The 15,684-nt window shown below is 34.8% G+C and overlaps 1 protein-coding gene across 3 annotated transcripts in view; it reads left to right on the plus strand.

The window, feature by feature from the left end:
• Positions 1–15,684, plus strand: part of wdr72 (WD repeat domain 72) — a 121,886-nt gene that overhangs the window by 25,302 nt on the left and 80,900 nt on the right. For all 3 annotated transcript variants that reach the window (XM_012959598.3, XM_031899179.1, XM_018092424.2), the window contains exons 3-9: positions 127–233; positions 2,921–2,999; positions 4,773–4,944; positions 8,056–8,132; positions 8,714–8,833; positions 11,225–11,370; positions 11,739–11,832. In XM_012959598.3, coding sequence (XP_012815052.2) covers positions 127–233; positions 2,921–2,999; positions 4,773–4,944; positions 8,056–8,132; positions 8,714–8,833; positions 11,225–11,370; positions 11,739–11,832 — 795 coding nt within the window. The remainder of the gene's footprint in view (positions 1–126; positions 234–2,920; positions 3,000–4,772; positions 4,945–8,055; positions 8,133–8,713; positions 8,834–11,224; positions 11,371–11,738; positions 11,833–15,684) is intronic.

A 15,684-nucleotide genomic window follows, 5' to 3' on the forward strand; every position in this document is an offset into this window, starting at 1 on the left:
ACTGTGTCACAAAAGCCCTATTCATGATAATACTATTGATAATATTAGTGAAAGAAAAATGTATGGTTTTATCAGAATCAGCTATTTTGATTGTATACTAATTCTTACCAACATTTTTTTTCTCAGATTACATCTAAAGCTATTCTTTTTGGCCATACAACAGCTGTAACATGCTTGGCCAAAGCAAGAGATTTTGAAAAGCAACCATATATTGTTAGTGCGACTGAAGATGGGTAAGAGAGATAATTAACAATCCCAACAAGCTACTTTTTAATGCTTTTTAATATATCTATATATATATATCTATATATATATATATATATATATATATATATATATATGTATATATATATATATGCACTGCTCAAAAAAATAGAGGGAACAGAAAAATAAGACATCTTAGATCTGAATGAATGAATTAAATATTCTTATTAAATACTTCGTTCTTTACATAGTTGAATGTTCTGACAACAAAATCACACAAAAATTATCAATGGAAATCAAATTTATCAACCCATGGAGGTCTGGATTTGGAGTCACACTCAAAATTAAAGTGGAAAAAAACAAGTCAAAATGAGGCTCATTACTGTGTGGCCACGTGCCTGTGTGACCTCCCTACAACGCCTGGGCATGCATCCACACAAATGGCTCAGGTAGTGCAGCTCATCCAGGATGGCACATTAATGCAAGCTGTGGCAAGAAGGTTTGCTGTGTCTGTCAGCGTAGTGTCCAGAGCATGGAGGCGCTACCAGGAGACAGGCCAGTACATCAGGAGACATGGAGGAGGCGATAGGAGGGCAACAACCCAGCAGCAGGATGTTTGACATTTGCCAGAGAAAACCAAGATTGGCCAATTCGCCACTGGCGCCCTGTGCTCTTTACAGATGAAAGCAGGTTCACACTGAGCACGTGACAGATGTGACATAGTGTGGAGACGCCGTGGAGAACATTCAGCTGCCTGCATCCTCCAGCATGACCGGTTTGGCAGTGGGTCAGTAATGGTGTGGGGTGGCATTTCTTTGGGGGGGCCGCACAGCCCTCCATGTGTGCACCAGAGGTAGCCTGACTGCCATTCGGTACCGAGATGAGAATCTCAGACCCCTTGTGAGACCATATGCTGGTGCGGTTGGCCCTGGGTTCCTCCTAATGCAAGACAATGCTAGCCCTCATGTGGCTGGAGTGTGTCAGCAGTTCCTGCAAGATGAAGGCATTGATGCTATGGACTTGCCCGCCCGTTCCCAAGACCTGAATCCAATTGAGCACATCTGGGGCATCATGTCTCGCTCCATCCACCAACGCCACGTTGCATATCAGACTGTCCAGGAGTTGGTGGATGCTTTAGTCTAATGCTTTAGTTTAATGTCCAATTTTGCCAATTATTCTTCCTCTTTTGATAGGCTGCTATTAAAACAAAACCAAAACAAAAGTACAAGGAAGAATATTTTTTGAATGAATGTTGTGTGGGGGGGGGGGGGGGGGGTGGTGGTAATTGATTTTATAAAAGTATCCAATATAGCTGGGAAACTGCCCTATTCAATATTGACAAAATTGGGCTTTACTTCTTATTTCTGGTATTAGGAGTTTCTGTACACTACAGTATACCATATATATATATATATATATACAGTATATACATATATAAATATATATATATATATTTAAAACCTAATATACACATAAATATATACTGTTGCAGCAATTTATAATACTGCTATAGTATGTGCTTTGTTCTATTCTTGCTTTACTACAAACCTTATGCTGCATCTCATCAAAATTAGTTGGACTGGGCTGTATCAGGTCAGAATCATGTTAATACTTTAGCCTAAGTTGCAGCCTGCACAAACATTAGTCTCACTTTCTGCTGCCCATGAGAAATTATTCTGTTCTCTCGATTTAAGTCATACAGCGTGTATTTAGGTTTTTTATGACTGGTTTGGATTGAAATTGGTCAGAAGTAATTTTTAGGTATATCTACAAAGGGCAAACACTTGCCTATACAGTCATATTCTTTATATAGTCATAGAATACTTACAACACTATTCAACTCTGGGCCTGGGCTTCTCAGCTAGAGCAGAATAGTGTACTGCAAAATAATGATATATATTATCGTGGAACATGTATTAGAATCACAAGTTTTGCTCTAAAATGTAGGTTTTATGGCAAAAATAAGATCTTGGCAGACCTCTGTTGGATAAAAATTATGATTATTTATGAATATACCTGAACATTATATTGTAACCACTATACATTGTTTTTTCATATATTTTAACATTAGCAATGGTGATTCACTAATCCGTAATCGGTAAGAATGATTTACTTTTTTGTCCCTGGTTATCCTGATTCATTTGGCACAAACCTTGCACTTTACCTGTATTCAAGTATGTAGAAAAAAACTGATAACATGTTCGAAGATTTACAGAAAATATACTGTTAAAATAGACATGAAATACTAGATTATCCTCTTGGTGGCACTGTTTAATCTCAGTACTGTAATGGTGCCATTAAAACAAACGAATATCCGTGCAGCTAAAGATACATTGTGGCTTTTCAAAATGTTTACTTGAGGTTCTGTGAAATGACCCATTTTCAGCAGTGTGCAGTTCTGAAGAATGATAGTTCTGGTGACACATTGATGAGCTGTAATGGCAGTGTCCCTACAATTTGTTTTAGACCAGGCATGGCCTTAAAGTTAGCTTTGATGCTAGGCAGCAGGGTGTAATTACCTAAACAAAAGGAAAGATGCTCTGTATGCCATCCCTTGTTAATGACCACAACATTTTCTCCACTGGCAGCTTGTAACAAAAAAGCTATATAAATGATCATTCTTCACTTAAATGCAGGACTTAAAAATAGTGTCACAAAAGTGTCCCAACCAATTGAGTAGAAATGACAAGAAATAATAATAGGTTATATTTTATAGGGAGATGTGTGTTTGGAATGTTGCCAACAGCCAGTGCATTGAAAATGCAAAACTTCCATACAAGCATACGGCAATCTGTGTAAGTATCATGCACTTGTGGCATCATTGTACTGTGTTAAAAGGTATCCTGAAGCTTTATGCCTTAGTTATTATAGTAGTTTAAATACTGTCCTTTGGGAATGGTTAACTACAATTCCTGTAGGATCTGCTGTTTGACTCAGGAACCTTTGATCTTGGTTAACAAAATCATTTAGAGTAGATAGTTTAATTATCTGTCCGTCAGTCTTTCTGTCCATCCATCTACCCCTACCGTGTTAAAAAATGCATATAATTATATTTATTATATATTTATTGTTTTAAAATACATATTTTTTTACGATTTAGCATAGATGAGCTGATAGAAATAGAAAAACTGATAAATATCAGTCCCTTCCTATGATACACAGATATATCTTTATCTGCTATTCAGCTGTTCTAATTTTGATGGTATTGGATAATTCTACATCAGATTCCCATTAATGGGCCTTTTGAAAATTCTGCTCTGACTACTTATAGTTATATCCTTTTAAATGTCTGTATTATTAAGCATCTGAAACAAACAAGTAACAAATAAGACTAGTATAGGTTAAGGCTGGCATTATCTTTCACTTTTCACTTATTATCCATTATGCCAAAAAGCATGGTATATTTAAGAAAGCATCTGGTAACATTCATGAGTACACAGCCACTGTTGGTAGTTATATAAACTGGTGTTCATCTATCTGTATCCCTGTAAAATCTGTCAAATTAAACTTGAGCCACAAGCTGTAAATCAGCAAGAATAACAAATTAAAATTAAGGAAACAGCATCAAGCATTCCTATATGGGGATAATAAAATCCATAAAGTAGGCAAAGAAAGACTGCTCAAACAAAGTTAGTGAACAACTAAGAGGGAATAAAGGAAACCTTGACATACCAATTAGACACAAACCAAAAAGTAAGTACTCTACAACAATAAGGACCCTTCACTACCAGTGGAATTAAACCTGTACTATTTCAAGTTTCAAACTGACAACTGTGACAGAACCAAAGGCTAATAAAGAGTTAATCTCAAGCTGCAGGCATACCTTCAGTTGTCTCAATAGTGTCCTTAGGTCTCCCCATATTTCATCTGTTCAGATGATCAGAAGCCAAACAGGCAGAAAAAACGCTGACCTGTGTAAAGAAAGTTCCCATAATGCCTCACTTCTGCACCTAGACCCAGACCAAGTGTACATGCTCAGTTTGTAAGACTACAAGTCAGCTTCATGCTGATTGGCTCAGATCCACATTCCTAAGGGGGGGAGTAAGTTCTAAGCATTATTGAGGGGGGGAGCATGAGAGGGGAGGGAGCAGAGAGAAGTCAGTGCAGCCTTTCTGTAAGTGCTTATGGCTGTATTTACATAGACCTTTCTGAAAAAGCTAACTTAGTTTTTACCTTTCTTTCTACTTTAAAGACAAAGTTCACAAAGCCTTCCTAAAAGCAAATCATAGAAAGGCAGCAGGACCAGACGATACCTCTACAACAACTCCAACAGTGCAAAAAGGCAACAGTGCCACACTGCTATAAAAAGTCCACAATTATATAAATACCCAAAAAAACATGATAACCTGCCTCAATGACTGCAGGCCATTCACACATCCTTAATAAAGAATTTGAGATTTAAATGATACCATAGTAGTTGCTAAAAATTCTTGTAAAATATCCACTCCACGATCCAGTTCCTATGTACTATGACAATAAAACTGACTTGACCACTGCTTATAAAGTATTTGTAAGATATATGTAATGTATGAAATAACTTTTATTTTCCTATTTACCTTCTGCTGTAGTACTACCATTGCTCATTCCGAATGACAGGGGAAGGATGGCTACTCTGCTGTGGTCATTATCAGGATGTCCTTATTGTTGACGCAAAGACCTTGCAAGTTTTAAATACATTTCAGACCCAGGCTTCAGACTGGATTAGTTGCATGTGCATTGTTCACTCTACAAGAATTCAAGGTACAAAAGAGAGAACGATTTTCACTAGGTTTTGCCAGCCTATAGCACTTCAGTTTTTGCTCAAATTAGTTTGACTTTATTCACAAGGTGAGTATATAATATATATAATGCCTTTTAGGTTCAATCATTACCTTATCAATATTATCGTTTCTTAATGAGCTTACCAAATTAAAGCTGGGCACAAAATTTTGATTGGATTAATTCTGCCATATCGAACTCTTGATTGCTTGATGATCATTTGTGGTTGTCTCTATTTATATATAGTGTAAACCAAGTAAAGCAAGTAGTTGTATACATATAATAAAGCAGTGTAGGGAAGTTTAGTTACAATGCCTTGTTCATTTTTCTCACTAAAACACTAAGGGGCATATTTATCAGAAATTGAATCTTTAAAAAAAACTTACCAAAACTGACAGTGTGCTTATTTATTAAAAGCATTAAATCTTGAAAACTCGATTGTGAAAAAATTTAAAGAAAAATTTCATGCATTTCATTCTAATAATTTTACAAAACAAAATTTTAAAGCTCTTGAAACAAATTTGAAACAAATTGCTTTTAATTTGCCTAGGACACTCCCATTGACTGCTTCATGAACATTCCAGCTTTTAGATGCCAAATATTTACATTTAAGTTTTTGTGCTTATTTAATCTCGGACATTTAAATTTTGGAAACTCTAATTTGAGTTTGTGAGTTTTAGTGCAAATATACTTAAATTGCTGTAAAAACTCAAATTCAACCCGCCCCCTATATGACCTACAACAACCTTTTTATTGCTCAATATTGGAATGGCACACTTTGGGGCTGATTTACTAATCCACGAATGGTCCGAAGGCGTCCGAATGCGTTTTTTTCGTAATTATCGGTATTTTTTGCGATTGCGATTTATTTCGCAAATTGTCGCAACATTTTCGTAGCCTTCGCGCCGAGTACAAAAGTTTCGGATTCATTCAAGCTTCAGTATAGTGACTTTTCTTGGGCCAGGTTGGAGCTGCAGAGTGCCATTGAGTCCTATGGGAGACTTTCCTTGGGCCAGGTTGGAGCTGCAGAGTGCCATTGAGCCCTATGGGAGACTTTCCTTGGGCCAGGTTGGAGCTGCAGAGTGCCATTGAGCCCTATGGGAGACTTTCCTTGGGCCAGGTTGGAGCTGCAGAGTGCCATTGAGTCCTATGGGAGGCTTCCAAAATCATGCAAAGTCTGAAAGTTTAGCCAGCCATTTACGAGCGCTCAATACGAAAAAGTTGCGACAATGTACGAGCAAATCGTAACGGCTACGAAAAAGTTGCGACTTTTCGCGCAAGTCGTAATGGCTACGAAAAAGTCACAACAATTTACGATAAAGTTGTAACAGCAACGAAAAAACCGCAAAAAATACGAAAAAGTCGCAAAATGTTTGTTTCCAATCTGAATTTTTCCCATTCGGATTCGAATTCGTGGATTAGTAAATCAGCCCCTTTGAGTTTGTTGTCGGCTAAATAAAATCACTTTTTTTTCACTTTGATCTGGAGTGTTGACATCTCTATACAATGGCATTTACTTCCCCTAGCTACAAACTGGGACCTTGCTCCTAAAACATAAAACTGCTTTGGTGAATACTAATGAGCACTTTATTTGAAATGCACTTAAATCTTCCCTGAAAATGGACAAGCCTATTATGGACATATGGATACAAAAGAAAAATTAAATCTTTAAATTGTCTAAAATTGCTTCATATATTATTCCCATTAGACTTGCAAAGACTTTAGAATGATTTCATATATATATATATGCAAACCTATTTGTTTGCTTAATCAGATGCAGTATGTGGATTTGAGGAGGAACCTGTAATTAGCTTGAAACAGACTACTACTACTTTATGGCTCCACCAAACAATTCCACCCAGGCTTCTTTCGCTTCACTCACCTCTTTCATTCCAGTCAATAACCAGAGGGCTTTGAAATACATTAAAAATTAACATCTGTTCAAAACTTTGACCTGGGCATTTTCAAAACTTCACAGAAAATCATAAAAAATAGTGAGGAGTGAAATTTTTCGGCAGGCATGGATTTTCAGTGAATTTCCACTTTCCATTGGCTGATTGTTTTGCGAAATGGGCGCGAAAAATGTGCATGGAAAGATTTGTTGTGTGACAAAAAATTGTTGAATGCGTCAAATAAGAGGGAAAAAAATCTGTGCGTCATTTTAGCCATTGTGCCAATCTTTTCAAAGATTCACAAATTTTTTGCTGAAGTGAAAACAAGACAGACTCCCTCATCACTACTAAAGAATCAAATGTTCTGAAAAAGTAAATGCGGATAGTAACTGTTGTCTGTTATAAACACATTCTCAGTACATTCATGACTAATAATGTGATTCTAAATGATAGTTAATAAAATCTAATACAAATACAAAAGGGGTTATGAACAAATATTTAATATATATCATGAAACCTTATTTTCCATTGCAGTTTGTGTGTGTGTTTATCAAACAGGAAGTACAACTGTAAGACATGCATATCAACATTTTAAGTAGCATAATGCTATAATATGAAAAAGTCTGCATTGAATTTCAATCTCTAAGTAAATTATTAAAAAATATTTTATATAACTTGGTATCATTAGTACAGTGTATATTGCTCTGCATAGCATTCAGGTCCATGTTTGTGTTATATTATTCAGAATCACCGCTGTAAACTTTAATTTAAAAGTACACCCTGCAAAATGGCACTTGGTGAATTCAGGGCATGATGTTTTCATTGTGTGAAAAGTTTTAACTTTAAATTTTTACCAAATTTCTGCCATAAAAATATGAGCAATATGACAAATAAGTAAATACATTATGAACCTATTCTGGGAACATATGCTCTGTATAAGTACAGATATAGGATCCATTATCTGGAAACCCATTGTCCAGAATGCTCCAAATTACAGGAAAGTCCTCTTCCATAGATAGGTCCTGAGCATAGGTCCCATGCCTATAATTCTGTTTTGGGAATTTCTGTACCAAGTAGAGGCCACAAGACTTGTTCAATATATTTTCTTCAACCTGTATAATGTACATAAGTATGATAAATTGTGCTTTCTATTATACAAGAATCCAGAGTTTGATTTCAATTTTTTGTTTTACTATTTCAGAGGACTCACTGGTTGCAATATCAGTGGCTGGTGATCTACAAGTATGGGATTTATCATCCTCAGTCAACAGCATACAGGTCAGTTGTTCATGTGAATTGGCTCAAAGTAGGATATAGATTTGAAAACGATTAAAAAAAAAAAGGATTTCTTAGTGAAAGAAATTACTTAATTGTGCTTTTTATTATTACTCAGAATTACACCAATAATTCAATTAAAAAATGTGGTTTTGTATTATCTTTTATTATACCTTTTATAATAAATCATTGTTGAAGTTACAATGAAAATGTAAACATATAAATGATGACATATTTATTTTTCAAGATAGTTTTATTATATGGCATGCTGACCAAAACCTACTTGTTTGTCTTTAATCATTAAGATTAAATGTTAAAGATATTAATTCAACAGATAGCAGATAAATAGCTAACAAAAAGAAGGTTATTCATTAAACTAGCATAGTACAGATTGTGGTCTTATTATCTCTAAAAGACTTCCATTGACGCCAGTAACAGATTAAGACCACAAATGACAGATATATAGCTGGATTTATTTTTGTTCCTGTTGTAGCTCATTTTGTGTGTGACTGAAGTTTTTTTTTAATACAGCTGAAAAAAAAATTCAGGTATTTCACTATATTTTATTAAAATATTTCCTACAGGAAAAACAAAATGTTTATGAATTAGAATCCAAGTTCTTGGAGCTTCCAAACTGCTGTGCTGTTCGTTTTTGCACTTTTACAGAACGTCTTTTGCTGGTGATTTGCTCCAGTTCTTGGAGGGTATTGTATTTACTTCTATACTATTCCATGTCTATCCTTGACTCCTACAGAACATTGTGAGACATTCAGATGACTGGTTTCCCTAATTACATTTATATATATTTTTAATATATATATTTTTTTATTTATATATATTTTTTTCAGGATTTTTTTTTAATATATATATATATATATATATATATATATATTATAATAATAATAATAATAATTAATAATATAATGGGGATTGGGCACTTATTTTCACATGCTAGAGTATAATGGTATTTAGATGTGATGTGATGCACTATTGTTTTTTATCTTTGAGAAAGGTCCTAATGAGGACCGAAACGTCGGTTTTAACAATATATTTTCAATAAATTTTTGATAAAACATTGAAGGGTGTGCTGGCCACAGAGGATTATTTTCTATATATATATATATATATATATATATATATATATATATATATATATATATATATATATATATATATATATTGTATTCCATGTGTGGCCTGACCTCTGAGCTTTATCTTTACAAAAATGTTTTTTATAACAATATTTTTTTCAGGCATAATAATCCATTATTTTTAATAAATAAATTAATAAATAAATAAATAAATACCGGGATTCTGTATATACATACAGTATAACTGAGCAGTAGCATCTTCTGATGGCAAACTAATTGATCATCAACAAAAAAAGTTTAAATTTCTGCCTTAGAAATATTGTATACTGTGTAGTAAAGTATAGTGGCTTGGAACAATATTGCTTGAAATTTTTATAAAATATAGTTGTGTTTTTCGGTGCATAAAGAGTATAATCAAGTGTTTAAGTCTGCCTCCATTCTCTCACAAATGCTGTATGACTAGGGGGCTGATTTACTAATCCACGAATCCGAATGAGAAAAATTCGGATTGGAAAACGAACATTTTGGGACTTTTTCGTATTTTTTGCGATTTTTTCATTGCCGTTACGACTTTTTCGTAAATTGTCGCGACTTTTTCATAACCGTTACGACTTTCGTGAATTGTCATGACTTTTTCATTGCTATTATGACTTTCGTGAATTGTTGCGACTTTTTCATAGCCATTATGACTTTCGTGAATTGTTGCGACTTTTTCATAGCCATTATGACTTTCGTGAATTGTCGCAACTTTTTCATAGCTATTATGACTTTTGTGAATTGTCGCGACTTTTTCATAGCCATTACAGCTTTGGCGAATTGTCGCGACTTTTTCGTATTGAGCGCTCGAAAAATTTGCGACAATTCGTGAAAAAGTCGCAAAATACCGATGATTGCGAAAAAACGCATTCGGACGCTTTTCGGACGTTCGTGGATTAGTAAATGTGCCCCTAGGTATCTTTATAATAGCGTCCATGACCCCTTTGTCTAACTCCTTTTTTTTTTTTTAATATTACCTCAACACGTTGAATCCCTGAAGAGTTATTGGGATGGAAATTCTACAGTAGTTTGACAATATTTAGTTATAAAAACCTAGACACTGTACATTTAAAAACTGCCCAGCATATATTAACAGAGAAATGTTGGAGCTATACAATACCTTTAAATCATTGTACTGTAGCATTGAGAGACCATGATAAAATTGAGTAGAAGGAGATAAGAGTTAATTAAAGTAAATGATATGCAATTAACAAACTTAATATGCTCAATATTTGTGTTATAGCAGCAAATGGCAGGATACTTTTAAAAACTTCCTAAAACATTTTAATGTAAGTGTTAGAAATGTATTTCTTTCATGATAGCATACTTTATGAGAACATTCATACATAAATTAAGATAAAAGATATTAACAATCTAATAATTAAATACCTGCCATTATTAGATTATCAACACACTTGGAAACATATTATTCTTATGTGAATGAACTTATTCTTTATATATATATATATATATATATATATATATATATATATACTGTTGAGTTTGATATATATATATATATATATATATATATATAAATTCTGTACAAATGTATTAAAAAACTAAACAAATATGATGGTTACTGCATTTATAAGATTATTGAAACACTGTGCTTATTGTATTATTCTCCTATAGCTGATCTGAAATCATAATAATTTGTGAAGTAATTAATAAATAAGCATTTCAAAATGTAAATCCCATTTTCTTTGCAATTACAGGCAAATGTATTATGATTAAAAACTTCAGTTCCAGATCTGCTACAATAATTAGAAAAATAAAGCATTATCTCCCTAAACTAAATCTTCTTCTTCATAAAATGCAAACTAATCCAAACTGTGTAAAAATTATAGAGCTAACAATTATTTTGAGCTGGTAAAGTATTCACCTCTCATTCCCAAAACTAAATTTGCATTATGTAATCTTTACCTATTATGATCATTGCTGTTGTTTGTTTTCCTCCTGTCTTAGGTTTTTGACTATTGTGATTTCTCCTTGCTTTGCACTGAAATTCACAAGGGTAACCAATCATTTGCTGGAGGGGAGTTTCTTGCTCGTAACAGACTTATCATCTGGACAGTGGATGGTCACAGTTATATCTACCAGCTGTTGAACAGGTGGGCTCAATGAAAGTGGCATATGAGATGTTCAGGTACAAAGTAAGCTGTTTGTAAGTTTATTGTAAAAAATCCCTGCTTGTCACACTTGATCAAAACCCTTAACAAAACCCCTTTGACATTAGAACATTTGGCTGGAGTTTGGCACTCTTCAGCCTTTATGTGAAGCAGCAGGAGATGGAGAAATAAGATTAACCATGTAGAACTTGATTGGGCAGATGGTCTTGTGATTTCTAAGAACACAAAAGTAATTAATTACCATCCCAACAATTTTTCTTTGCTGCAAAAAATGTAAACCTGACTTGACAGCCTTGCTTTTTTCAATATAACTTTAAAGTTAAAATTAACCTTTTTTCTCTTTTCTACAGCGGTCTTTCCAAAAGTGTATGCCCAACTGAAGGTGGAATACTTAAAGAAACCATTACTCCTCAGTTACTTTGCTCTACAAGTGTTGAGAAAAAGGTATTATACAAGTATTTATTGGATTCTCATGCAATGCAAATACATTATCATAGATAGATGTTTTTGTCCAGTTATCACATAATATTTACCAAATAGACATATGGAATTAAAGTAAAATGTTCACTTACCTTAACAAATCACATAACCAAATTTACAATCAACTTAACTTTAGTTTCAGATTGTGCAAACTTTCATACTTTCAAATGTTTCTTTATGTCAAAAAAATTGGAGTCTGTACAAATGGTCATAACAGTAGACAGGTGGTCATACCTTGTGTGGTTCCTCTTATACTCTCTGTGCATTCATCCCATGTGCATGGGAGATCAGCCCATGTATGGCCGCCTTCACTCACTTTGAGTGAGTTCAACGCATATAACAAGATTTTTTTTTTTAATTTATATCTTCCATTAAAATTCCTAAACAGTTTGTGAGATATGAGTTCATTCAGGGCACAGCTTAAACACGTACAGTTAATAGAATTTATTAGTTCTTGAAAAATATAAAAATATAAATTACAAAGTCTCCCAAATCATCCCCATTTAATGGGATTATTAGGACTGGGTTCTATTAAAGTGGCATGTAAGGATGCTCTCTCCTCTCTTTAATATTGCCTAGTATTAGGCTTTGAAAGGCTTATTAATGATCACTACAGATGCATGCTGCAGAAGCAGGCATGACACATATTGGAATTGATTACCTATCATAGATACAGCTCATAGATGTAATAGTTTTCCTGTAATAATAGATAAGGTAGCATTCTGTACAGGTGTAATTTACTCTTACCCCCTGACTCCCCCCAATATTTGCCCTTAAGTTGGAACAATGAACCATGAAAGGCTTTTCTAAAATCTATCAAAGGCCTAAGCTGGACATACATTGACAGATATGCTCATTTGGTGTGGTCGCCAAACAAGCGGATCTTTCCCTGATATGCCCACCTTGTGGTAGGCAATATCAGACTGATCAGATCTTTTGGTGCTGGTGCTGAACGATTGGATCACATTGACGGGATACAGTGTGTCTTGTTCTAATGTCATTTTTAAACCTGCTAGATCAACATCTGCCTAGATATTGGTTAGGTAGGCCTATCTGAGGGGCCCAAACATGGGCCAATAAGTTGTTGACTCAGTTCATCAGCAGCTTTTATAGGCCCGTGAATGGCCACCTATACTTTTCAACAACTGCAAACCAAGGATTTAAATATTTTAGGCAATGCCCATATATGCCCTGGTTGCATTCTGTGATCTATTTAAAACCCATTCACTTTCCAGTAATCACATTACTTTTAGAGTTCTTAAATTAGGGCTGTCAAGTCTAAATCAAGATCACTGGTTGTGTGCAGAGGGTTCTTAACTTCCTTTTATTTATGAGGTATAAACAATAAAAATAAAAGGGATGAGTTGCTAGTATTTTGCATCATTTAGCATCCATATTTTATATGTAATGTATATATTGTGAAAGGATAATATGTAATGTATATATTGTAAAAAGTAAATATTTTTGATGCAACCGCAACTTTTTTTGGACGGGAGCCAAATTTTTAAAAATTTGCCAATGGCAGAATGGGGAAATTCGCTGCTAATCTATGCCTGGCGAAAAAATTCGCTCATAACTATTGACAAGTAGGTATATACAGTGGTGTGAAAAACTATTTCCTGATTTCTTATTCTTTTGCATGTTTGTCACACAAAATGTTTCTGATCATCAAACACATGTAACTATTAGTCAAAGATAACACAAGTAAACACAAAATGCAGTTTTTAAATTAGGGTTTTTATTATTTAGGGAGAAAAAAAATCCAAACCTACATGGCCCTGTGTGAAAAAGTAATTGCCCCCTGAACCTAATAACTGGTTGGGCCACCCTTAGCAGTAATAACTGCAATCAAGCGTTTGCGATAACTTGCAACGAGTCTTTTACAGCGCTCTGGAGGAATTTTGGCCCACTCATCTTTGCAGAATTGTTGTAATTCAGCTTTATTTGAGGGTTTTCTAGCATGAACCGCCTTTTTAAGGTCATGTCACAACATCTCAATAGGATTCAGGTCAGGACTTTGACTAGGCCACTCCAAAGTCTTCATTTTGTTTTTCTTCAGCCATTCAGAGGTGGATTTGCTGGTGTGTTTTGGGTCATTGTCCTGCTGCAGCACCCAAGATCGCTTCAGCTTGAGTTGACGAACAGATGGCCGGACATTCTCCTTCAGGATTTTTTGGTAGACAGTAGAATTCATGGTTCCATCTATCACAGCAAGCCTTCCAGGTCCTGAAGCCGCAAAACAACCCCAGACCATTACACTACCACCACCATATTTTACTGTTGGTATGATGTTCTTTTTCTGAAATGCTGTGTTACTTTTACGCCAGATGTAACTGGACACGCACCTTCCAAAAAGTTAAACTTTTGTCTCGTCGGTCCACAAGGTATTTTCCCAAAAGTCTTGGCAATCATTGAGATGTTTTTTAGCAAAATTGAGACGAGCCATAATGTTCTTTTTGCTTAAAAGTGGTTTGCGCCTTGGAAATCTGCCATGCAGGCCGTTTTTGCCCAGTCTCTTTCTTATGGTGGAGTCGTGAACACTGACCTTAATTGAGGCAAGTGAGGCCTGCAGTTCTTTAGATGTTGTCCTGGGGTCTTTTGTGGCCTCTCGGATGAGTTGTCTCTGCGCTCTTGGGGTAATTTTGGTTGGCCGGCCACTCCTGGGAAGGTTCACCACTGTTCCATGTTTTTGCCATTTGTGGATAATGGCTCTCACTGTGGTTCGCTGGAGTCCCAAAGCTTTAGAAATGGCTTTATAACCTTTACCAGACTGATAGATCTCAATTACTTTTGTTCTCATTTGTTCCTGAATTTCTTTGGATCTTGGCATGATGTCTAGCTTTTGAGGTGCTTTTGGTCTACTTCTCTGTGTCAGGTAGCTCCTATTTAAGTGATTTCTTGATTGAAACAGGTGTGGCAGTAATCAGGCCTGGGGGTGACTACAGAAATTGATATTGAAATTGAAAATTGAAATTGATAAACCACAGTTAAGTTATTTTTTAACAAGGGGGCAATAACTTTTTCACACAGGGCCATGTAGATTTGGAGTTTTTTTTCTCCCTTAATAACGTAAACCTTCATTTTAAAACTGCATTTTGTGTTCAATTATGTTATCTTTGACTAATAGTTAACGGTTTTTGATGAGCAGAAACATTTAAGTGTGACAAACATGCAAAAGAATAAGAAATCAGGAAGGGGGCAAATAGTTTTTCACACCACTGTATAAAATTGGAAGCCTGCTGTTTTAAGAGCAGCCATGGCAGCTGACAATGAAAGTGATCATAATTATAATGACAAATAATTATACTTAACAGATTTCAAAAGATATTAACATGTATTTCTTTTAACTACATTCATCAGAATTCCCTTTCCTGAAACCCTTCTTCTGGCAGTAATAATGAACACAGGAAGTTGTGTACTGAAACTTTTTTAAAATAATAAAGTTAATAAAAATGAATAAATTTCAAATAAACACAACTTGCAAACAGGTATGCTCAAAAGTATCAGAGATGAAGGCTTTCTCGCTGTTTATTTTTAAACCACTGTTTTGTCCCACTCCCAAACCACATCATTGAGAACTGAGAAAACATTGTGCCACTGTATTTAGGCAAATATTTTAACTGACATCTTGGTATGCTTTACTTTCACTCTCTGCTTGGATGACCTTATTGTTGAGAATGTTCCAGAACCCATGTCCTGATCAAAGCAGGGAATGGAAATGAAGTAGGGAAAGCTATGCAGCCTTTTACTATTTAGAATAATAGAGAAGATCACAGTGCAAAGTGGTTTACATTACACAATCTCCAATTTTTATTT

This window comes from Xenopus tropicalis, chromosome 3 (genome assembly GCF_000004195.4).
Source record: "Xenopus tropicalis strain Nigerian chromosome 3, UCB_Xtro_10.0, whole genome shotgun sequence".
Taxonomy (NCBI): Eukaryota; Metazoa; Chordata; class Amphibia; order Anura; family Pipidae; genus Xenopus; species Xenopus tropicalis.